Source organism: Poecilia reticulata, linkage group LG9 (genome assembly GCF_000633615.1).
Source record: "Poecilia reticulata strain Guanapo linkage group LG9, Guppy_female_1.0+MT, whole genome shotgun sequence".
Classification (NCBI taxonomy): domain Eukaryota; kingdom Metazoa; phylum Chordata; class Actinopteri; order Cyprinodontiformes; family Poeciliidae; genus Poecilia; species Poecilia reticulata.
In genome coordinates this window covers 24,740,803-24,765,866 of record NC_024339.1, presented here as the reverse complement: position 1 = coordinate 24,765,866, position 25,064 = coordinate 24,740,803, and the positions used below count along the sequence as shown (strand labels likewise).

The 25,064-nt window shown below is 39.9% G+C and overlaps 1 protein-coding gene and 2 long non-coding RNA genes across 17 annotated transcripts in view; 2 read left to right on the top strand and 1 right to left on the bottom strand.

Moving 5' to 3' along the window:
* mef2cb (myocyte enhancer factor 2cb) overlaps positions 1-19,820 on the top strand; it is an 85,475-nt gene extending 65,655 nt beyond the window's left edge. For 5 of the 14 annotated variants that reach the window (XM_017306732.1, XM_008418894.2, XM_017306734.1 and 2 more), the window contains 9 exons: positions 2,115-2,258; positions 2,442-2,579; positions 4,788-4,968; positions 5,739-5,786; positions 12,236-12,408; positions 13,310-13,333; positions 14,127-14,256; positions 15,561-15,696; positions 15,987-19,820. In XM_017306732.1, the coding sequence (XP_017162221.1) occupies positions 2,115-2,258; positions 2,442-2,579; positions 4,788-4,968; positions 5,739-5,786; positions 12,236-12,408; positions 13,310-13,333; positions 14,127-14,256; positions 15,561-15,696; positions 15,987-16,335 (1,323 nt within the window). In that variant the 3' untranslated portion in view covers positions 16,336-19,820. The remainder of the gene's footprint in view (positions 1-2,114; positions 2,259-2,441; positions 2,580-4,787; positions 4,969-5,738; positions 5,787-12,235; positions 12,409-13,309; positions 13,334-14,126; positions 14,257-15,560; positions 15,697-15,986) is intronic. The other 9 variants (XM_008418897.2, XM_008418901.2, XM_017306737.1 and 6 more) reach the window with 9 other exon arrangements.
* Positions 19,821-22,733: 2,913 nt separating this feature from the next.
* The window catches only part of LOC108166578 (uncharacterized), a 3,833-nt gene continuing 1,502 nt past the window's right edge, over positions 22,734-25,064 (bottom strand). Inside the window, exon 2 of the long non-coding RNA XR_001776927.1 lies at positions 22,734-22,912. This is a non-coding gene — a long non-coding RNA (uncharacterized LOC108166578). The remainder of the gene's footprint in view (positions 22,913-25,064) is intronic.
* Positions 22,906-25,064, top strand: part of LOC103470447 (uncharacterized) — a 46,959-nt gene continuing 44,800 nt past the window's right edge. For both annotated transcript variants that reach the window (XR_534485.2, XR_001776926.1), the window contains exon 1: positions 22,906-24,385. This is a non-coding gene — a long non-coding RNA (uncharacterized LOC103470447). The remainder of the gene's footprint in view (positions 24,386-25,064) is intronic.

Here is a 25,064-nt window from a genome sequence, read left to right as displayed (position 1 = left end):
GGGGGTGTCTTTGATGAGATCTGTAACTGTCAGCTACTGTACTTTTCTGCTCTCCTGCTCTGTCTTTGTCTCCCCACTTTGCGAGGCAAATGAACACAGCACCTATCGTTGCAAGGCAAGCAGACTATTGGAGCCAATTATGTGTACTTTTGTTTTCGGTCACTAGATGGCGCTGTCAGCTCCAATATATAAATCAAGGGGTGACAGGTAGCTGTCAGGTGTTGAACCCGGAAGGGCATAAAAGTTTTTGACCGCTATGGCGGAGTCATTGTTATCATTGTTGCCATGTACTATCAAATAAATGGATATGTTTCACCAACGTTTATCTGTCTGGACCAAGTGTGGAGTTTGGACCATTACAAGATCGGGGATTGATTTTACACGCGATCAACAGGTACAATGTTAGCCGCGAAGCGCGTCATAAAGCAGCAACGGGTCAACGCTTAAGCCAGTGCAGGTTGAACTGGCGTCTACACAGACTCTCATGCTTTCACGCCAAGTAATGTACTGTGAAACTCATCCTTGTTGTTAAGGATGTCAACAATTTCTTTAAAAGAAAAAAAAAGGGACAGATGTGGCTCTCCCTCACCCCCCTTAAAGCTTTCTTTGTCTTAGTCGCTCCTCCAGTTAGAGGGAGTGGTAAGCCAGCCAGTGGTTTTCTGCTGTTTTGCTGCCCACTCTAATAGGGGCAGGTGGCCATCAGGTGGCCAAAACAAGAAACTGCCTTCCTTGTAGCACATATATAGTGCCTTGATGTAGCATTTTTGTGACGTTACATTTTTATTTTTGTAACAGACTAATAAAGTGAAGTGCTTAATTGTAATATTTATTGCAGCACCCATACCCCAGTGTACATGTGTATCCACCTCTTTTACTTTGACAGGTCTAAAGCACAACTGACAGCCTTCAGACATCACCGTATGAGTGAAATGAGGCCAACTGTGTGTAATTTAATCATGCAATTATTATAGTTGTGCATTCCACAAATCTGTTCTTTATGGAAAGTTATGAGAATAAGGCTATTGTTGTTGGTTGATGGGCCGGTGGTGGCGACAGTGGTGGAGTCGGTCCTATAACTGGTGGGTTGCTGGTTGCTGTCGTTCTCATTTGTGTTCTTGAGTTTGCTGGTGGGCCTGGTGGCACCAGTGCACGTCGACCTGTCATGTCAGACTGGCCCCATCACAGCTGTGGCCTCAATGTGTCTTTCCACCATCAGAGTGTAATTCGCCCATGTGTGCGTGAATGTCTGAATGACTGATTGTGTGTAAAACACTTTGGGGTCCTCTGCACTTGATAAAGTGTTATACAAGCACAAGCTATTGATCTATTACTGCTGAAAGAAAGCTCTAGGCAGTCGGGTTTCCACAACATGAAACGTTTCCACAACATGAAACGTTTCCAAAACATGAAACGTTTCCACAATGTGAAACATGGCGGTGGCAGCATTATGGTATGTTGATTTTTGTCTTCACAAAGGAAAGGGAATGTAGAAGGAAAAAGGAAGTTGAGGCAATGCTAAGGCACCAAGCCGGTTTCCGTGTATCCATCTACGTGGGTAGATGGATAGAGATAAATACAGGATAATCCTAGGGGAAATAAATCAAAGTTATGACTGAGCTGTGCTGTGAAGAAGAAAGGGCAAAAATGTTAGTGTCAAGTTCAAAGAGACATACCATAAAGCAGTCGCAGCTGTAATTGCAGTAAAAGAGTTCTACATTTACAAGGCATTGAATACCACACCTCCTCTTTATTGTTTTTTTTTAAGTCTTGTACTATTTTTAATTCTTCAAGTCTATGATCATATGTGGCATTGTGCTGTTGGTTGTGATTAAAATATCTGTGCCATTCTAAATGATAAGTTGAATGTAAGCGTGTTTAAAAAAACAACTAATGCTCCTTCACTCAATGTTAACAGGTTAGAGATTTCCAAAATGCCAAAATGATAAAAACAAAAAAAATAAATTTGTCATGGAACAGTTCTTTAAAACAACAAATGTACAAATGTCATTTAAAAAAAATAAAAATAAACACTAAGGTATTTTAATTGGGATTCTTGGCTACCTACCCAAAATTCCCTTCAACTACTGTATGTTGTGCAACTGCTCTGTTTTCAGACGTTGAGAAAGAAGGGCCTAAACGGCTGTGACAGCCCAGACCCAGACGCAGACGACTCGGTGGGCCACAGCCCCGAGTCCGAGGACAAGTACAGGAAAATAAACGAGGACATTGATCTGATGATCAGCAGACAGAGACTGTGTGTAAGTACTTGTCATTAACCCCAGAGCCTTTCTCTCACCTTTCTTTTCCTCTCTTCCCCTGTCCCTGTTTTTTTCTCCCCCCTGTGTCTGTCTCTTCGTCTCCATGTCCCCGCCATCACTCCATACCTTCATGTCTTCACGTTTCCCCCACCTCCTTTTTCTGTGGTTGTGGAACCTGGCCAGGCATTGAACAAGAAGGAGAACAAGGGCAGTGAGAGCCCGGAGCTCGAGTCTGCTCTCATCCTCACCCCACGCACTGAGGAAAAATACAAACAGATTAATGAGGAGTTTGATCACATGATAAAAACTCATAAGATCCCTGTAAGTACTGAGGGAGCAACCCCTTTGCTCAGCAGCTTCTCAATGGCAACTGTTGAGCTAACCCAGCTAACCACAGTTGTTTTTAACTGGACTAATTGCACAAAGAGAGTGAGAGTAAGCTCAAAGTGCGATTACAGTGTTTATTTACAATGAAGAAATTACAGTTCTTTAAACTTGCTTGCTTACATTTGAAGAACAGCCCTCTAATCTGACAGAAGTGTGACCACAGCTCACAGGCGTTTTCCTCTATTAATTGCAGACTTTCTCTGAAGAAAAAAAAAAAATTATCTGACTTTCCCACCTTGAACTCATTCCGCCTGCACTACTGTTGCCTGTGTCCCGGGGGGAATGCGGTGTGCATGTGTTTGTCCTTTTGCTGCTTGCACCAAAACAGCGCTCAGTCACCTGCAACATCAGGGGTTTGGGGTTAGAGGGGAGGTGGGGGGAGGTGGCAGGCAGCATGGCAGAGAAACTGTAGCAGATGTTCCAAGTTCTTTGCAAACCTGAAATTATTGAAGGCTTCTTAGTGGACACATGTCAAGGTAGCGTCTGCAAGAGTTATGATGTTAATTTTGCAAAGTAAGCTGACACAAACCACAAAATAGGGACTTCTTTTCCATTTAAACTGACCCCTGTTCCTCATCCAGAATGTGCCATATTGGAATGGTTAACTCTCTGGCACTTGCATAGAGAAACATAATTCCACAGTATATTAGTAAGAGGAGAACAGTAGTATCTAGCCCACGTGGAGCAGGAGGCGATGTGGTTAGAAAAAAGGCAGGGGTTGCTGAGTTGAGGGGTGGACTCTGTACACAACAAGTGGCAGTTCAGCGTGTGGTCAGGGCGCCTGCCAAACACTGGGCCTCTGGATTGCAGGGGACTGTTGGCAGGGGATGGGGGGGCTGTGGGGAAAGGCAAGGGAGGAAGATGAGTGAAAACAGGAAGGATGGCACCAGCTAGAAGACAGTTCACAAACGGGGCCCTTTGCTCCCAGTAATGAGGGACGTAGACAGCTCCCACTACAAAGAAGGCAATCATAAGCTCTGAAAGTCAAGTGAGGAATCTAAAATGGAAGAAATGGCAGACTGGGTGGGTGACTGGATTGGCAGTTATAGTGAAGTGTACAAAAGCTCCCAATGAAAAATGGTAGAAACAACCATTTTTGTATGTTGAAATAATATTTGTCCTTAGCAATGTAGAGGGAAAAAATCATAGAAGTTGAGGCAATGCTAAGGCACCAAACCGGTTTCCATGTACAGCAGGCCGATGCTCTCACGATACACTCCCTCCGCAACTTGAAGACACATGGCAGTAATTTAGAGGCCTATTTTCTACTTCCTAAAGCTAACATAAAGGATCAACCACTTCCAGGGCACTCCCAAGGTTAAATCCTTCTGCCAAATGACACAATAAATATGACAAACTGGATGCCTCAGGGCTGTCGGGTTAGCTTGACTCGTGTTCCTGATTGAGCTGCAGGCTGATCTGCGCCAACCATTTAAACACCTGGTGTCGGCTCAGTGACGCAGAAGGGAAAATAATTCTTAATTTCATCTAGAATAAACTTATTCAGGAAACACTATTTAGAAGGTAAATCTATTATATTTTACTTTGCCCTTCTTAGGAAAACACAATGCCAAATCCTTATCCAAGTAACCCATAGAATTTATTTTTGGCTATTTTGTAATAATCCAGAAAAATACTCAAATCAGACATGAGTCCGTTTCTGATCTCAAGATGTAGGAAAGTAAAACAAAATGTTTTCAGTCATGCCATTCTTAGGAATTATTTGTTTCCATGCTAAGTCATGCTAAATCAAACTCTAATACTAAAGGGTTGCCATGGCCAGAGTTACTAACAAGAGAATTCCTTGTTTTTGTTGACAATCTTTTCTAGTCCTACTTATTCTTTCTTTACCACTGTGTTGTTTGGATTTTTAACATTTTCTGTACATGTCCAGTCCATGTTTCTTTTTCTCTTTTCACCTTCATTCATCCCTTTTGAAATTTGATGTCTTTTTATGTCATCTGTACTCTTCAGCAATTCTGTCTTTATTCTGCTCTACTGGAGTGTTTCTGAATCATCATTTAGTCTCTTTTATCCACTCTTTACTAAAAGCACTAATCTTTCATTTACTCACCTGAATGGTTGTTATCTTTAGTCTAATCTTTGTCTTTTTGATATACATATTTTTCATCTCTTTCCCAGCAGGCTGTGCCCCCATCGAACTACGACATGCCCGTCTCTATCCCCACAAGCAACCAGAACAATTTAATCTACAGCCATCCCGGTGGGTCCCTAGGCAACCACAATCTGTTGCCACTAGCGCACCATGGTCTACAGAGAAACAGCATGTCTCCAGGCGTGACACATAGACCCCCCAGTGCAGGTAACGCAGGTAGTGCCCCATGTGCACCCATGCACGCCCCCCAACCCCAAAGCATGCGGTTATCCCATCTGTCTGTCTTTTCGAGCAAGCGTGTGAACCTGTCTGTCATGCTAATAGAGCCAGACACATCAAAACGTGTAATTTAATTCGTGACAGCTACCCACAATGTTCCACCTAAAGGCGGTGAATGAAGCTGGAGTTTTTTTTTTCCTCCCACATATAATCACATATTCCCTGCTTCACTGTTTTGTCAAAGGTAACAGCAAAATGATGTAAAACAATATTAAATCCCAGCCCACAGTTATTTATTGTGAGACTCTCTTGCTACTTATAAGCAGTTGAGCCTGTTGGTTTGTTATTGTTGTCCAAAGTCCTTTTTCTGTCCCTGTAGCCCAAAAGGCTGTTGCCCACACCCTCAACCCTGTCATTACGACTGGATGTCTGAAACGCAGAGCGCAAACTAAATATGAGCTTTGGCACTCACCGCATCCAGAGCAAAAAACATTCTCAACCCTCCCACTCTTCCACCTCGCATGTTTTAAAAATAATAATGTGTCATTTTTCTTGGACAGCACCTTCGTGCATCCGCAGTGTCGTCCAGTTGCTCAGTGTGCTAAGGGTTTAAGTGGGAGGAAGCCTTGCTTCTCGCGTCGCACCGACACACGTTGTGATTAAAGTGGGAGAGACAGGGAGGCGGAATGGATGCTGTGTGGGTGTCTATCCTCTAATGGTTTTTTCTCCTCTGCTTTGCTCGTTATTTCATCTTACAGGTGGCCTCATGGGTGCTGACCTCACCACTGGCGCAGGCACCAGTGCTGGTAAGAACGGCCTCCTCTTCTCACACATGTCTGCTTGCAGACACACAAACACACATCTATGTCACCCACTCACCCACTTGGGGCCATAAAACGCATGACTAACACTAACCCAAACCCAAGTGAAGATTTGGTCCATGATGTGTTGAAGTTAGTGGTCGTGGAGTTCATATGGGAATGTTTGCTCAGTGCCTCGGCTGTGACACATCCTGCCCGCTTTCAGCTATAAAATGGTAAAACAAGTGGGGGGAAAACAGAAGCTAAAAAATTGCGCCATATGCAGAAGCTAGGCCCTGAATCTCTGGCTACTTTTTATGTGTTCAAAAGAGGGAAGTTTATTATTTCTGTTAAACATCTTATTTTATTAAGCAGCGCTGGTGGAGAAGCGTGTTGATTAAATCTTATGAGATAGCTTTTGTTTGTCCACCAGTGTGCCCACAAGGACATGCTCAGCTCGAGTTTATAGCAAAGGGACTCCCATTTTAATGGTTAAATTTTATGGCATGCAGTGCGGAGTGTAAAAATGGGGAATTGGGGGCGTTGGTCGGGCACAGCTGGGTAGCCTTGTCTAACACACACCCGCACACACACACTCCCAAGACCCTAACATGAGGGGTCAACGCCTGGCTCTCTGTCTGGTCACCCGTCGCACACAACAAACACGAGTGCGCGCCACAACAGGGCCATTTGTTGTGGCGTACGTTCCATTGACGGCGTTCAGTAGTGCGTGCCTCAAACGCAGCCTTTGTGTTGCCTTCACTGGGGGGGAACAGAGGCACTCTGTGAAGGGCTCTGCGTCGCTCAGCAGCCGTGAAAAACACAACGTGGAGAGAGAGGGTCATGTGGAAGCTGAAAGATTCCATTCAGTACGCTCTTAAATCTCATTTGAGTGGGGGTGAAGGGGGTAGAAAGAGTGTCTTGGTGGGGTTGTAGGGGGGAGACCCCGGTGATAAATATCCACTGATGGTGGAAGCATGTGTGCAAATGAAAAACAGTGGGGGAACACAGATGGAAGTGTTCTACTAACTTGGTCAGCCGTTTTAATGATGTTCCTACGAACTTCATTAGAGTTACAGTCCCTTTCTTAAGTATTCATGCCGCTTGAACTTTGTCTCCTTTAGTCACCTTACAACCGGAAGCTTTAATGTATTTTTATTAGGATTTTATTTGATAGACCAACACAAACTTGTGCATGATTGTGAAGTAGAAGAATGATTGTATGATTTATTGTTTCCAATTAAAATTAACTCCTTTACTTGTATGCCTATAAGAAAATTGTAGAAGGAATACGTTCCAAAGTCACTTGCTTATTCTCAGCAAAAATACAACCTTTCTAGAGAATATTAGTGAACAAACAATTTCATGAAGATCAAGGGATATGGCAGACGGGCCAGGAATAAAGTTATGGAAATGCTTAAAGCAGTGTTAGGTTATTAAACTAAATCCCAAGTTTTGAACATTTCACAGACCACTATTCCGATGATTATTCAAACACAAAAAGGCTATGGGTCAACTGCAAAATTACTGTGTTGTGACTTTCCATCTAAACTGGCAAAATGGCATGAAGAGAATTATTCAGAGAAGCAGACAAGAGGCCCATGCTAACTCCAGAGGATCTACAGAGATCCACAGCTTAGGTGATTTAGAATAAAGTGTGTGTTATAATGGACCAGTTAAAGTCCAGACCTAAATCTACTTGAGAATCTGGTAAGAAAATGTATGACCACATATGCCAGCTTTCCAGCCTTTCCAGCTACACGTGGAGCTGGACGACATGGGTTTGAGCTATTTTACCAAGAAAAGTGACAAAATCTTCCATCTCCAGCTTAAAGCTGTTAGAGACATACCCCAAAAGACTTGCAACTGTGTTGGTTTATCACATAAAATCCCAATAAATTTCATGTGGTTGAAAAATGTCAACATTTTCGTGGGAGCATGAATACTTTTGCAGGGCATTCAAGGTGTTCCAAACACTGTTGCACCATAAAGAGCCTTCTGATGCCCCATGATCTTTTCACTGTGTTTAAATAAGCAAAATCCACATTTGCCCTGTCTTAGATATGTCTATGACAGATCTAAGAGACCAAAACCTTTTGGATGGATGTCTTTCAGGTATGCATGTAAACACCCATTTTGTGGCACTTTTTGCAAGAGTTCAGTTTCTTTGCGAGACTAGTTGTAGAACACTGTGTTTCAATCATATCTGGGACCAATTCTTTGGAGAATTGACTTGCAATGTTAACCAAAACACCCTTTTTTCTCATCTTGTGCAAATATGGTACATGAAACCCAGATGTGGGGGTGTATTCAAAATCACTAAAGGTCCCCAGGTAATTCTAGTCTAGTGTAAATGGGGCATGTCACTGAAAGGCTTAGTCATCATGTCTTTTCTATGGAAATATTGCAGGCGGTGTGTGTGCACATGTGCATGTTTGCTTATTTATGCAGTATATTTTCAATCTGTCATTCCCTTAGCCGGCTGGGAGAGAGTACGAGGTGGTGAAGGGGACAGAACAGGAGAGTAAGAGACCCGTCGAGCAGAACTCCGGCTTAAGGCCCCAGCTTGTGAGATCCTAGCGACTGCCATGAGCAAAACTAATTACCCATGATCCACATTCCAATCAGCACCCTCCTCACTAAAGTTCTGCAAGAATCTCTCTTCTTACCTCCCAGCTTTATCATACACCATTCACTCCCTTAAGTCTGTTACACGTGGAGCTGGACGAGAAGTAAACTGTGCATGGTAACTGGCAAAAAGTGGCCTTCAACTGCTTAAACAATGTCTTTTCTCGGCCTGAGCAGCACCCTGCACCAACTGTGCAAATTAAGAGCTCGAACGTGACACCTTGGTTCAGTTGGAGAATTCGGGGTTGAATGCACATTTGGCCAAACCGCAACGGAAGAGTGTGTGAGCATGGGGAATAGAATGGAGCACGCCTGTTAGACCACAACAGGACATCAGAAATTTGTTCAGTAACAGTTAAATGTACAAGAGTTTAACCACACCTCTCTTTTTGTGTGTGTGTGTGAGCGTGAGCGACGTGTGTAAGAGGGAAAGAAAAGGGTGAATGAAGACACTGGGGGGGCCTTGTCAAACACATGCCCTATGTAGCCATGGAGCTAAATTAACATTGACCCCCCACACATGCACACTTATAAATAGCAGAAATAGCATGAAGCTGTTTATCTCACTCTCAGATCAGATTTTGTTCTCAGTCTGAATGTTTAACATAGCAGCAGAAGAAAAAGGGGCGACTTGATAAGCTGTATTTAATTTTGGTACTTCCTCTAAATAGGTGACGCCAGCCTGCGTGCAGCTCCGGTTTGCAAAGCAGCATAAAAGGAGTAGGAGGAGGAGGATAGAAATGAACTCTGGGTATCATGTCTTCAGCTGATGTAGGGATTCAGTCCATGTTGAATGCTACCACCCTCAAATCAGCTGCAGAATAGAGAGATTTGAGTCACAGTTCTCGCTTCATTAGTGTAATTGGTCGGTGATTTTACTTTTGAAGTGCTTAAGGACTGGCCTCTGCCACTCATGATTACAGTCATCCAGCATATAATTGACTGGACGGCAGCCATCTCTACAGGGCGGGAACACACAGATGTCTGATTAACTGGCACCGTGATGAAATCCATGTCTTCTTGACCAAAGTGTGTATTAGCGTCTCTCTATAGTGCGGCGTCTATTTTACTCATCTGTAGAGAAACACTGATGTACTTCCTGCTGGGTTATTTACCAAAGTATATGTGCATGTGTTGTGTGGTGTGCTTTGTGTGTGAGTGAGGTCTCATTCATCCATCTCCACATGCACCCACTCAGTCTCATAAAGGGCCCGCCATGAGAATGAGAAAGCGGCAGTGCTGAAGAGGCAGCTGCCTCTTTACAAGTGTGAGAAAGACACTGGAGCTAAGAGGGGTCCGACACAAAAACACATGTGCAATCATATGCAAGGCTTGGAAGCACCCTTGTGCCATACTGGGCAACCTGTGCTTATAGCGCTTTGTAAAGCAAAAGTATTCATTCCCCCGTGAACTTTATTCGCAATTTGTCAAGTTCCAACCACAAATTTCAATTTGTTTTATCGGATGTGTGTAGTTGTCTGTGAGGCCCTTAGTTATTGGCCAAAATAAAGTCCCAGAAGTAACCTATTTAGTAAAGAGAATCTACCTGTCTGTAATTTAATGTCAGCTTGAAACCAGCTATTCTGTGAACGGACAGCATCACAAAGACTAAGGCACACAGCAGGTCAGAGGTGACCTTGTGGAGAGTTTTTCAAGCAGTTTTAGATTATAAATGTTCCAAGCTTTCAACATCTCACAATGCAGTGTTCAATCCATCATCTGAAAATGAAAGGATTGTGGCACAACTACTGTCCACGTCAACTGGCGAGCCAGATGAGAAAAGCATTATTCAGAGAAGGAGCCAAGAGACCTTTGTTACCCCTTGTGGAGCTGCAGAGAGCCACACCTCAGGTGGAAGAATCTGTCAACAGGGCAAGTATTTGTCATGCAGTCCTCACATGTAGTCATTCTAAAGCGGAAAGACAAAAAGACGTCTTGCTTGTAGTTTTCCACAGGTCATTTGTGGAATACAGCTAACGTGTAAAAAACGGCGCGCTCTTCAGATCAGAGCTAAATAGTAACCTTCGTGATCTTCATGCAAACCACTTTGTGGTGCAAAACTATCTTTGCACGTCAGCCTGAACACAACGTCACTGCTAAGGAAAACGATGGTGGAAAACTCATATTGTGGGAATGCTTTTATTCAATAGGAACAGAAGAGTTTGCAAAAGTTACTTTAAGATGGATGGAGCTAAATACAGGGCAAACCTGCAAGAAAACCTTAGGATGATGAGGATGTTCTCTTTCCAGCAAGACAGCAGTGCTAAACACCAATGTAGGTGCTGCAAGGGAATACTTTATATGAAAGCATATTTGTCTGCTTTCCCATTGGAAGCACAGATCTAAATCTAATCTGTGGCAAGGCTCAAGATACTCACAGATGCTCTCTATTCAATGCGACTAAGCTTGAGAGCTATTCTGCTGTTAGGAATGGGCAATAATGTGTTTATGTGCAAAGCTGGTCGAGAAATACAGCCAAAAACTTGGTGGTTCTATACGCTAGCGTTGACTCACTGGAGCTTATTATTAATTTATGCCATAATTTTTAGACTTTTCATTGTAAAAGCATTTGTGAGCTGTGCGCTAAATCACAAGAAAATATTTCATCTTGTTGTGTAACATGACAAAATGTGGAAAGATTCAAGGGGAGTGAAAACTTTTACAAGATACTACATGTGCCACTTATAAGAAAATATCGGGATTTACACACAAGCCGAACTGCCTACAAAAAAATTATCATAAAACATACACAAAATGACACACAAACTCACTGCTAACAAAAGCTTAAACATGCTTATAAATCACACTTTTCAGCAATGACACACGCACCCAGCGCGACATGCTGTTTTTCTCGTTTTCTTGCCGGCCTCATTTTCTCTCACTGCCAGCGGTCGTTTACTCTTCAAATTGTTCAAATTGAGCTTTTGAGACTTTTCATTTCCAAACAACAACAACAACAAAAAAACCTCGCTCTCAAATTAAACAAAGATCAGCGAGGGAAATTGCCCAGGAAGACATCTGCGTCTCATTTTTTTCCCCCTGAGTATATGATTAGGAAATTCATTTATGTCTAACATATAATTCCTGCCCGTCTTTCAAGTGGGAACGTCCACACTGCGCCCTGCGTTCTACCCCTTTGGAAGATCGGATGGGGAAGTAAGGGGAAAAACAGCCCACGGTACGGAGTTAGAAACAAAGACTTTGTTGCCTGGCAGTGTTCTTTTCGCTCAGACTTTTTTAATGATGTTGGTAGGATTTCACCCCACCATTTTTCTTGTGTAGGAGAAAGTGGATCTCGAGCAGCAACAGAGTAGTTTTTTTGTGCGGAACTATGGCTCAGTTCTACTTTATTTTGATTTATTTATTGACCTCATTCTTCTGTGGTCTTGTGACCCATAATTAGATGTTTTTACGAGGTTAATTCACTGTGGCTGAGACATAAAGTCTTTGTTGACAGTGACTGAGGTAAAGGGTGTGTTCATCATATGACTTCCTAACAAATGACTGTTACTGTTGTGATAATCTGTTTGACTGCGGGTCTGTGGGTGCGCTTTTCTATGAGTCCCCATCTACTATAAGTGTCCCAATAAAATTCCTACCACAGGGTTGGGGAAAGGAGACAGAAACACCTAAAAGTGTCCAAAGGGAGAAAATGAATTAATCTATTCCCTAACGAGGCATATTAGCAGGGGACAGAGTTTTGCTAAACTTTTCAAAAAAGTTTAAAAAAAAAAAAAAAAACAACAACACCTCAATTGTTTTTGTTAAATATCAGGTCAGAAAAGGAGCATTTTCAATGTTTTTCCATGTGTGTTTTGTTCTGTCAGGAAATGGCTACGGAAACCACCGCAACTCTCCTGGCCTGCTAGTTTCCTCAGGTGGAATGAACAAGAACATGCAGGCAAAGTCCCCCCCACCCATGAACCTGGGCATGAACAACCGCAAACCTGACCTACGCGTGCTCATCCCCCCTGGGGCCAAGAACAACATGCCCTCCATTGTGAGTAATCTCTGCATCCTTCATTTGGCATCCTTTTTCTCCTCATCTGCTTTTCCCCATTGTATGTGATATGACCTGTATCTGGGTCTCTTATTGTTTATTTTCTTTTTCTTTCTCTCACTGCTGCTTTTATCTCTTCATATCAGACTTGGGTTGATTGATTCATTGTTATGGGAACAGGGTTTCTGCAAAGAACTAAAAAAAGTTCTAAACAAGTCTTAAACCACTTCAGGGCCTAAACTGTCTTAAATACATCCAGATTTTCTGAACAAAATCTTAAAATACGTTTGTAAATCTGTAAAATTTCTATGTACGCTTGTTTTTTCTTTTGCCTCTTCCATTGAGTTTTGTATTTTTCTTGTTTTTGTCTTTTTTTATTTTTGTGCTTTTTCACAGAAAATTACTACTGTCTGTATAGTTCGTTGAATTTATTTTTAGAAAGTAAATAATTAATTTAACTTGTTTTTTATATACCTTAATTTTAAATAATGAGTCTCTAAAAAATGTCTCAAAAGGAATTTACCTGCTAAAGTTTGCAGAAATCCTGTTCAAAACAACATCTTTTCCTTTTTGATAAATCTTTTCAAAAATTTTGTCTTGGCCCAAGGCTGATATTTTGTCAGAGACCCACCATAGATTCTGCTGTGTCTCTCTGCGCTGGCACTTAAACTATGTGATCTGGTAGTTTTGCCTCATCCACTTTCAAGCTGTTTTTAGTTTTAGTTAGTACAGGTTCACTAGCTTATATATATATATATTTTTTTTTATTTTTATTTTTTTTCAAATAGTTTTGATTTCATTGGTACAGTCTTCAATTAGTTACATCCCTACTAGCTCCCTTAATGTGCTCAGTCATATGCACTAATTTGAATGTATTGCCCTCCCCTTTCAATGCCATCAGTCTGAGGATGTTGACCTGCTGTTGGTAAGTCAGACTGCCACTCAAATTTAGAAAACGAGACGTCAAAGTAGTCAAAACCTTTGTTTTATTATAACAAACCACCTCGGTAGTTCGAGTGAGCACATTGTGCCTTAGAATCCCAACAGCTGTACCTTTTTATTGTGGGATATGTTTTTCTTTTCTTTGTTTAAGAAGAGCAACTCCTAACTTATAATGGCCAACTTTTTCCCTGTTTCTGCTGATGACATATTCCAAGGGTGCATAGTGCCATCCAGTGGCGTGTCTAAGTAAAAACAACCCAACCACTTTGCTGCCACAAGCCCAGCTGTATCTCCTCCTCCCTTCACTCTTCATGCGTTTCTTTTACCAGCTTCCAGAAGGTTAAAAACACCTTCTATGCAGATCTTAAACCTCTAAATGTCCACACAAAAAACACCACACACGTTCTGTTTTTTTTTTCATCAGACCTCTATTGTTTTCTCCCTCTCCCTCCATGAAAGGCTTTCCCTTGCAGTTGGCACCATACGTTGCTATGGAAACCCATGGTGTTACTATAGCGACAGCAGCCCCTTGTAAAATAAGAAAAAGAGAGGTAAATGATGGGGTTGGCAGAGTTCAACCGAGCCTCTTGTCAAGTGATTAATTTCCCCTGAAGTTGGTACCACATCTGATCTCTCAGCATCTGCTGGCATAGAGAAAGAAATTACACATGATAAAATGTTGGCTACTTTTTTTTTCCCGTTTGTTTCCCACAGAAGTTCGGTTCATGTTCTCAAGCTTCTCTTGTGTCTTGTTTCTTTTTCCCTTTCTGTCACAGAACCAGAGAATTAACAACTCGCAGTCTGCTCAGTCGCTGGCCACTCCTGTGGTTTCAGTAGCAACTCCCACTCTACCAGGACAAGGCATGGGCGGCTACCCATCTGCCATCTCTACCTCTTATGGTACCGGTACGTACTTCAGTGTGTTACCAATCCTCTTTTTTTTTTCCCCCAGTAACATTATTTAATGATGTTTATTTTACATTATTAACATAACTTAAGTTACTTTACACTTTAGTCAGACGACTCAAATTTAACAACAGAAATGTTATCATACATATATGATAACATGAGTTGCATACATATATGCAACTCAGGAGTGCATATATGTATTTATGCATGAGGTGCAATTTCTGTCCAGGGTTTAATTCAGGTGAACGTGGTGCTGAATGGGGTACAGATGTACCATGATCATTAGAGCAAGGAAGTGTGGGCATGTGTCGGAAAGTCAAATCAGCATCTCTAAAACAATTCTCAACAGATTGAAGCACGGAGTCTTGGTAGATAGCGCATTGACTTTGAACTCAATAAAACTCACTGAACCAATAGCGGTATTTGACGTCTCTATAAATCATTATTACTTCACCTTTGACCTCTAACATGTAGCAGTATGTGTCTCTTCACTTTTCCTTCAGAGTGCATTGCTGTGATTTTCCAAATAAAATTAAGAATTTTCTTGCATCTGAAAAGAGTACATGGAGCCACTGAGCAACAGTCCAGCACTTCTTCTCCTTAGTAAAATGATTCTGACAACTTTTTTAAGGAGTGCTGTTGCCCATGTATACACCTGTGTCCACACTTTGTTAATCTCTCCCAAATTTGAAAGGACTTTGGTCCAGTATGTTGCTTGTGTTCCTTTTTCTGGCCATATTCCTTCTATTCTACCTCCTCTTCATATACCTGGATACAGCACTATTTGAACAGCCAGCTTCATTAGTAATGACCGTTTATAGTTTACCTTCCATGTGGATGGCATACATGAAAGCCTGTTGGACAGCTGTCAGTCAGTAGGATTGTGCAGACATAACCTTTTAAGAGTAAAAAAGGATTTTTTTGTTCATTTTATGTAATATTATCATTTTCTGGGAAGCAAGTTTTCATAAGTTATGAGCCACATTTACCAATATAACCAGAAATAATATTCTGAAATGCACCAATGTGCTTAATGTGTATATGTATATGGCATGTGATTCCTATTTTTAGAATTGCATAATAAAAAAAGAATTAGCATTTTCAGAACTAAGTTACACTTTCGAAGCTCTCCAAATGTTCAGTTGTAATAAAACCTTTTAACAGCAGAGGGTGCTATAGCACTACTAACCGTCAGGGAATAGGATTCACACATTCCAATGGAGCTGCTCACTTTTTGCAACTTTAAGCTTTTGTAGTCTTCATCCTACTCTTTCTTTTCTCCCTCGTATGTTCGTGTTCAGAGTATTCCCTGAACAGTGCAGACCTGTCCTCGTTGTCTGGCTTCAACAGTGGCAGCTCCCTGCACCTCGGCTCCATGAGTGGCTGGCAGCAGCAACATCTTCAGAACATGCAGCATTCGGCCCTCAGCCAGCTCGGGTGAGTGCAGGAAACTTACTCTTAAGGTGTTTGTGTTGTTGGGAAAATGCATGATAACGCATAGATAATTAACAGAGATTTTTGGTTGAGTTGCCACGCTAAGACTTCTTCACTGTTCTACATCTTCACTCGTTAGGTCAAACACTAAATGACACCTCACTGTTTTCACATGTATGAGCGCGCGGGAGTGCTGACTGCATGCTTGTGTGTACAGACTTGACTTTACAATCACCTTGTCTCTTGCTCTGTAATTCTGTAACCCCTTTGCCTTTCCTTTTTCCTTCCAACAGAAATTGCTCTAGCTCTCACTTATGTCAGGGTTCAAATCTATCCCTGCCCTCTGCTCAAAGCCTGCACATCAAGTCCGAACCTGTTTCTCCTCCTAGAGATCGCACCAGCAGCACACCAGGGGGCTACGGCGGCGGGGTGCCACCCAGTCAGAACCCCCAGTCCCGCCAGGACTCGGGACGCTCCCCCGTCGATAGCCTGAGCAGTTGTAGCAGCTCCCACGAGGGCAGTGACCGCGACGAGCACAGGAACGAGTTCCACTCGCCCCTAGGACTGGCCCGGCCTGCCCTGGACGAGCGAGAGAGCCCCTCCATCAAACGGGTGCGGTTGTCAGAGGGATGGGCGACATGATAGCTCTGCCGACACTCCTGGCTGTGCCCCAAGTTGCCCGGAGACCCTGACAATGCAGCATTTCGATGCACCAAAAGTCAGCTCCCATCTCCTTGTCACGCACCACCCGTCCCCACAGCCTCTCTCCTTTCATCTCTTTAAAGATGAAGGAAAGAAAAGGGACAACCCTTTTCACAAAATGTTTTGTAATTTCTTTTTTCTTTTTAATTATTATTATTTACTTCTTTTTGTTGAGTGTGTGCGTGTGTGTGTGTGTGTGTGTGTGTGTGTGTGTGTGCTTTACTTATTGACATTATATAAACCAGTGAGGGTGTTGTAATGGGCTTTTGGGGGGGGCGGGTGTTGGTTTGGATGGGGGATTTTTGCTGGGGAACTATGCATAAAATGTATTGTGTGTGGATAAAAGAATCACATGCATATATCTCTACACGTATTTATGTGTACATATATGCATATCAGCATATAAAAAGAAGTAGTCAGGTACTCCGTCTCATAAAACAACGTACTTACAATTTGCCTCAGTGATGTATCATTAACTAGAAACAAAAAAATGAATAAAAAAAAACAATAACATGAGAGTGAGTGTGTCCAGAGGGGGGGTAAAAAAAAAACACCTTGCACTTGAGTTGGACAAAAGTACGTGTGTACAGTATCAGTTTCATTGCTTATATTCCTTCTCCGCAGTCCTCCCTTGCAAAAGCGTGTTAACATTAGATGATGTCATGTTGCAGGTTCAACGTATTTATGTAAATAGTGGATTAACAGGTGTGTGTGTGTGGGGGGGGGGGTGTTGCAGGCAAGGGGTTAAAAAGTTGCCAGACATTTCAAGATTTATGAACTCAATAAATGAAAAAGCTATTATGCAACATTTGAAGGATTGTACAGGTAAACATGCAGGAACCCAATGCTAGGTGTTGATTTGTTTTTGGACTCCAGTTAGAGGACGGAGTGAGGACCACCCTTCGATCTAAGAGCTGCATTGGTGTAATCATGAAAACTCGGGTTCTAGTATTAACTTCTCAGTATTGATGAACAAAAAGAAAAAAAAAAGATAAAAAAACAACAATTGTACGATACACTTGCTTATATTTTCATATGAAAGGAATACAATGCAAAGCATTTTGTGGCTTTTTGTAGTTTCTATAAGCCAGAATGTGTTTTTGATAGCTTTGCTAAGGAAAGAGGGATAGTTCACCCGGAGAAAGAGAGAGGGATGCGGGTTACGGGGGGGATGATTGGGCTTTCACGCCCTAAGCCATGAAAAACAGATTGAGATCCAATGCTTTGCTGAACTGTTTTATCTTTGTAGAGGTTTGTTTTTAAACGTGTATTTCTAATTATTATATATAATAATGGTAATATTAAGAATCTTTAAAAAAAATCTGTGAAATTAACATGCTTGTGTATAGCTTTCTAATATATGAATATATATAATGATTTTTTTTGTTTCTTAGTGAAGTTTCTATGTGCAGTTGCACATGTTGTCTGGTTTTTGTTTCAGTTGAACTCTGAACAGTGCTGTTGAAGGGGGTTGTATTTAGACTAACTTTAGAAACCAGCTGGATTTGTGCAACACGGAGGAGATGGGCCTGAATGCTGAAAAAACAAAAAATCACAAAAACAGTGTGCTTGTGGAAAACGTCCGGAGACTGAAACTGGAGATGAACAGAAATAAAAGGCTCGATGTATTCTGCTCATCTCACACACCAAGAAATATGATGGGAATCTGGTTGTATTTGTATAAATTTAGATGAGTCACAGGGATTTAAAAACGATCAAATTTAATCCCAACAATCTCATAAAGCAGTTTTTTTGACATTATACTAAAATCTCAGGTCTTCTCCAATCTTAAGTGTGTTTTCTAGATGTTTGACGAAGCTCACCCGAACTATACTGTTTCTTTTCGAATCATATTTACCTAATGCAACTTTGCAAATGCATCATGATAAATTCCCATTGATCATCATTATTATTTACCAACCTAAGCTGATTTGTCCCCTTGCGGTCTCCGCTCATGTTCCACTCTTCAAAACGCATTTCCACTTGAGGCCACTGACAGTTCAGCAAAAAGAAAGAAACTGATCATGCTGGTATATGGGAAAAGCACAATTTGTTAATTTTAGATAAATAGTTGTTTTGGATTTTTTTTTTCATCTTTTTTTGTTTTTAAACAATGAAACTAGCCACATATCTCTCTCTGCCTCCCACTCCCGTATCTGCTGTCACTTAAGTGTTATACTATTTCTGTGTGCATATTTCATGCAGGTTCACAATGTTGTTACTGTATACAGTCTGTGTAGTCAAACGGGGCAGAGCCTCTGTAACAGTGTTCTTTCTTTTATTTTTTAAAACTTCAATACAAAAAAAAACAAACAAAAAAAATACAGTTGGAAAAATAAATAAATATGATGTTTCAGGCAGCATAAAGTGTGGAGAAACCAAAGCCAGTGGCATTTCTGTATTGTAAAATCAACTTTTATTTTCACATCCATTTATGTTTTTTTTTTTTTGTTTTTTTGTTTTTTGCAAGCATTGAAAAAAAGATAATAAAAGAATTTGCTCAAATGTACAATTGCTTTTTTCACATTTCAAACACAGTTAGTTGGGTGTAGCTTCAGGTTGTTGTTGTTTTTTTTTTTTTTGTTAATCTGCTTGAACAGTTTCTCTGTTTGATCGCTCTACTTTTCTTTCCTCTCCCTGTGTATTGCATTGCAAAAGGTTCATATTAGCAAAAAAAAATTGGGTTTTTGCTCAGAATCAAAAAATTTATCCAGACCTGTCACCACTCTCTGCTCTAGATTTAATAATTTTTTTACCAAAGATGGAGAAAATTTGTAGTGTTGCCTTTTTATTTAAACACGTCTGGTGTAAGTGTCGGTACCTCAAAATTGACCTAAGCAGTACCTCAGCTGATTTTTGAATAAAGTAACTTGCAGTGCAAAGGGGAGACCATACACTTGTACAGTCATGTGTATTAACTTACAAATGCTAAATGCCCTGGCATTTAAACAGGACTCTTTGTTGCTCCACTGTGTTTGTGGTTTATTTAAGTTGTGCTCAAAAAAAAACAAAAAAACCAAAAAAAGATTTTTTTAAAAGTGTAATATGGTATAAAAAAAAATACAAATAAAAAATACTTCAAAGTCAGTCTTTAGTATCAATGTAGCTTGTATAAATTTGAAAAAAATGGGAGAAAGTTTGGAAGTAATGTTTTTTTTTGTTTTCGTTTTTTTTTTTTTTTTCCTGGAACGCAAGAGAGCGGCTTTCAGCGGCATAAGCTGGCCTTTGTCGCCACTTGAGACTAAGATGGTTTTAAATTAAATCACATCTCTGTAACTCAAGGGACTTGTTTCAGCTGTATGTAGTAAAATAAAAAAATAAAAAAACGTGTGGGGATGGAGTCCAAGTCTCCTCTGCTTGAGGGAAAGGCTATTTGTATTTTGCAGAGATTTCAGTAAAGTTACTGGCTTTCTTAGTTATCCTGATGTGACTCAGTGTGGTTTTATTGTGTTGGATTTGTTTCTATACATGCTTGTCTAAACAGTTATTCATTCCATTTAGAAAAAAAAAACATCAATTTGACAGTATTCTCTGGGATTTTCTGAATAACAATGTCGACTGCTTAAAACTCAACAATGGAAAGAGAGACTGCATTTCTTTTTTATTTAAACATACATTAAACAATTTAATGAAAAAAATTTTTTCACACTTATAATTACAGAGGTGATATATTTTATTAGTGAAAAAGGTCTCTTGCAAATCAAAGAACATACACGTGTTCCCCATCAGGTAGAAGAAACAGTACATGGAAAAAAACAACAAACGAACACAGTTTGTGCTGGCTCAAACCATGATTGGCTCATTAGATTCTACATAAAATAATGAAAATAATAAAACATAAACGATAACCGATTATACAAAGAAAATATTATCTTGATATGTGCTCCCATTGTTTTTTGGTCATGCAAATGATTAACACATAGCTTTAAAATAAAGCAATCAATGAGGTTAGCTCATATGGGTTCTAATTGTGGATATCCATAATTTTCACATCATTGTATTGCTCATTTGTGAGCTTGAAATATAATAGGCATAATATGGAGAGTTGCTTCATAATAGTGTGATGACGTTACAAAGAAGTCCTTCTAGAAACAAAGTTTAAAAAAGAAAACCAAAAGAAAACAAGATGCACTTAAGCCTTCAGCTCTCATTTTCTCTCAGTTCCCTAAAATCTAGAATATAATATATTTTAGGTGAACCTTTGGATGGTTAATATTAAATAGTGGTAAAACGCAAAATGCACATTTTATTTCAATCTTCATCACCACATGGAAACTCACAGCAAGCTGGTAGAACTCATTTGATCTTCAATGTAGTCAGAAAACAGTATAGGAAAAAATAATAATGCCAACATTCTTTTAAACGTTTATTATTTTTCTTTTTTTAATTTTTTTTTTTACTTGTACAAATTACATAAATTCACAGGTTTCGCTGCGCTGCGGCTTTATTGTGAAAATCCTGCCATTTTGACGTCATTCCATGGCGCTTTTTGAGCTGACATTATAATAGGCCTAATAAAGAGAACTGTTCAAATCTGCTGTGATGACGACGAAAGAACACACTAAAGACAAGAAAAGACTTGTCTTTTCTTTTGATGAACAACAAAATCATCAAAGGAGGACCCGTGCTAAATCGATAGTCATCTTTTCGTAATAGGTAAATAAAAAAAATAATGAGCCTAGCTGAAAAGGAGCTTCGTTATGAGAAACCTGCAATGTTGACGTCACTGCATGCCGTATTTGTGATCTTACAATACATTTGGACCAATCAGGACAACTGATTAGACTGATGTGACGACCGTACAGATACATCAGTGACCAAAAAAGGGGAAAACATGAAATATTAGGAATAAAGACAAAAACAGAACAAAGATATGTTAGATCCTGTCTCTGTTTGTTCATCCTTTACCTTCAATTCTGTCAACGCTACCAGGAAATACGACACTTGCTTTGAACATTATCCAAGTCTCTTTTTTTGAACGCAAAGCGCAAAATGTTTCCGTTTCTATTCATCCTATTTCATGTCAAGTGAACTAATAAATTGCAATTCATTGGAATTATCTCAGTTGTGTTATTAAATGCTCAATGGTGCGCATAAAGTTAACTTTTTCTTATGAAAAGATAATAATACATAACGTCACACATTGACTTTATGTGTTGATCGCTGGTGAATCCTTCTCGGTTTCCATTGGTCACATTACACCGCTGGAATGCTTTCAAAAATAACGTCGTGTCGCATTTTAGTTACATTTTTCGAGTCTTTGCATTATAATTCGAACTTCAAATCGACCTACATAGTGCATGTAGCGAAGCAAAGATTTGGCTGGTGGCCTATTTGAGTTTCTCTTAAACTGATGTAAGTAACAAAAATGAGAAACAGAAAAAAAGAAAAAAAAACAACAAAAAAAACACCATTAATTATTTCTGTAAATAATCTAAACATGAACAAAAAGTAAGTCGCTAAAAATCCAATAAGCTAAATATTGTAATCACAACAAATATCACTGACAAAATGATTGCACTAATTAATTTCAAGTGCAGTTTTAACGGATAGTGTATTGTTCCACGTCATATTTGCATGTAAATATGTAATGCAATGTGAAATGATCTCAACAGACTGAACCCCATTGAAAACCTCCTGGTTATTCCACCAAATACTGATTTCTGAACTCTTCCTGAGTTAAAACATTGTTCCTAATTGAATATGAACTTGTTGTCTTTGCATTATTTGATGTCTGAAAGCGCTGCATCTTTTTCGTTATTTTGACCATTTCTCGTTTTCTGCAAATAAATAATAATTCTTATTTTTGCTTGGAATTTCGGAGACACGTTGTCAGTAGTTCGTAGAATAAAATAGCAATGTTCATTTTACTCAAACACATATAAAAAGTAAAATCAGATAAACTGATCATTTTAAGTGGTCTCTTAATTTTTTTTACATTGCTGTGTATGATTCGCTGCTGCGATTAACGAAATCGAGTCATTCGTGGACCAGGTGGATTCGATTGAACAGATAAAGGTATTTCGAAGACGACCACTGACGCAAAGGGAAAAACAAAACAAACAAACAAAAAAAACATCTATCGACTAATAAGAGACTACGAAAATTAAAAATGAACTGTTACAAAGAAAAAGACGCGTGCACCTAACAAAGTCCATCTCGATCCAGATCGCATTAATTTGCCCAGCCTGACGCCTTCATTGGTAGAGCAGAGTGAACTTTTTAAAGCTAAAAATCACGAACTAATTGGAGCTAAGGCGACGCATGGACGAATTCATGGACGAATTCATGGACGAATGCATTAAATATGTCTTCTTTTTCTATCAACAGACAGGATTTTTCAAGCTGCACGAGTCGTGGAAGCTGGTAACCACTATTCTTCCTCCACAGTGCGCATTCTCCAAGTTTACCACTAGATGTCACCATTCACCATTTAGTCAATTTCGTCGACGCCGACCGTGTTTAATCGTCATGGTCGTCATCTCCATCCTCCAGAGGCGTTGCATGTTTCCAAGAACTTAAAAAAAAAAAAAAAAAAAAAACCTTTATGGCGCTTCATACGTAAAAGCAAGACATGCTTAGAGAGGAAGGTGAGAGCAAAATATGAGCAATGAGTCCCACATAATTTGAAAGACATTTGTAAGCCAACTTTCCATTCTACTAATTAATAATAATAATAATAATAATAATAATAATAATAATAATAATAATAATAATAATAATAATAATAATAATGTGATTTTTGAAATTGCTCATGGACTGTTATCCTAAAGGTGTGTGTGGTTGTGTGGTGGTATAGTGAAGGTTATTCGTGCACATTGTTTCCTCAATCTCAGATATTCTTCTCAATAGATGACTATTGATTTGACTGTATTTGAGAAGTTAGACTATTTTACTACTCCATTTGTTTTAATGAAAAACAACATCCTGAGCCCTACGCTCTCCTTGGTGTCACATATTGCTCCGAAGGCTCATATACTGAGACATAAAAAAAAACGTCTTCAAATGTAAATGTGCGCATACGGATTATTATCTTTTTCTATTATTATTTCAAAAGGAGCCCTAATATAGATGTCAAATTATAGCGTCGTGTTTCTTTTTTCTCAAACTCAGAAGAGCATCTGTTAAAGCAGTGTGTCATTTTATCTTTCTTTTTTTCTAATTCACCCTCTCATCTTTAAGGAATAACTCGGTTCGAACAATAGGTGTGCTAATAACTTTGCAACAAAATTGTTTTCCATGCGGATATTTGAATTTAGTTCCTTCTGCCGTCTGCCTCTTTGTGACAGCACCTATTGCAGAGTTTGGAGGCTCACATCGGCATTTATTTTATTTAAATGTAAGTTAGTGCTAATTTTGTTAGATGTAGCGGGATAATAATGATTTGCTACAACAAAATCGTCAAGTTTTAATGACCTGAAGTGATTCACATTATCAAGCCAATGCTAAACAACTGAATGAAATTGACATTGTTGCTTTTGTTCGATTTTCTGAATTGCCTATTTGTCACCATCATTGGTTTTCTCACGCTTTTTTTCTTCGACTTATTTAGGCGATTGGAGAAAATTTGAAAGAAAACAAACAAATACAACGCCTCGAGCCTAACTCTGAAGTTGGGATTATTTGTGTTTTTAAACAGAGGATTCTCAATTTGAACTCCCATAAAGCGACATTCGAATCGCCTGCTACTACAATATTTGAGAACAAGCCTTTATTTTCCCTTGCACATGTGGGGTTATCCAGATTCCTGTGGCTCTGGAGGTGTTTTACGTGAGCCAGTCTGTCTGACCACTGGTGCTGAGCTTTCGAGCATTTGAAGAGCAAGGTGACGAAGGGGAGTAGCCTATAGGGGGACTGCTTCTGCCTATGGCAGCAAGAGGAAAAGTTTGCACTCCATCCATCAAAAGCGGCCTATATCAAGTTGATCTATGGCGTCGCTAAAAGCAGACAGGTCAGAGCTACAGAAGCGTCGGATTTTTGTTAACTGGAGGTAAGTTGGAGCGTTTTGTAAATTTAGACAAGACTGGAAACATGCAAAATGAGATACGATTTGGATAAGGAGGAGGGGGGGGGGGGGATACTAAAGAGGGAAGAACAAAAATGAAAAGTAAAAAAATAAATAAATAAATAATAATAACAGTTATACTAAACGTTAAGATCACACACAATAATATTTTGGATCTTCTCTCTCATAGAATGCCGCACTTGCATTTGCGCGCTCTTCCCCTGGCGTCCGTGTGCGCGTGCATGGCAGCGCTTTAGACAGCCGGAGCAATTGGATCGTAAATGTCAACGCTGCGTCACTGCTGTTTCTTTTTTTCTTTTTTTACAGTCTGACCACAGGACTTTTTGTGGGTTATTAGTTTTTGTACAGAGTGTGCAGTTTTCTGCGTCTGTCTAAAGAAAAAGCAATGCTGCCTCTGCTCCCTTTCTATTGTTTATCCAGCCACCGGGGAGCTCTTTGTTCATGCATGCTGCATATGCATCGTCAATTTGAACGGAGACATTTTTTTGTTGTTTTTTTTTTTTTTAGATTGGAAGACCATACATCACTATTTGTACCATCTTTTACAGGATAAATAACAAAAGTAAGGTTAAAACTAAACTAATCGCCGCCTCATTGCATAATATTGAATAGTCATATTCATGCAAAATAGGTCAGCCATATA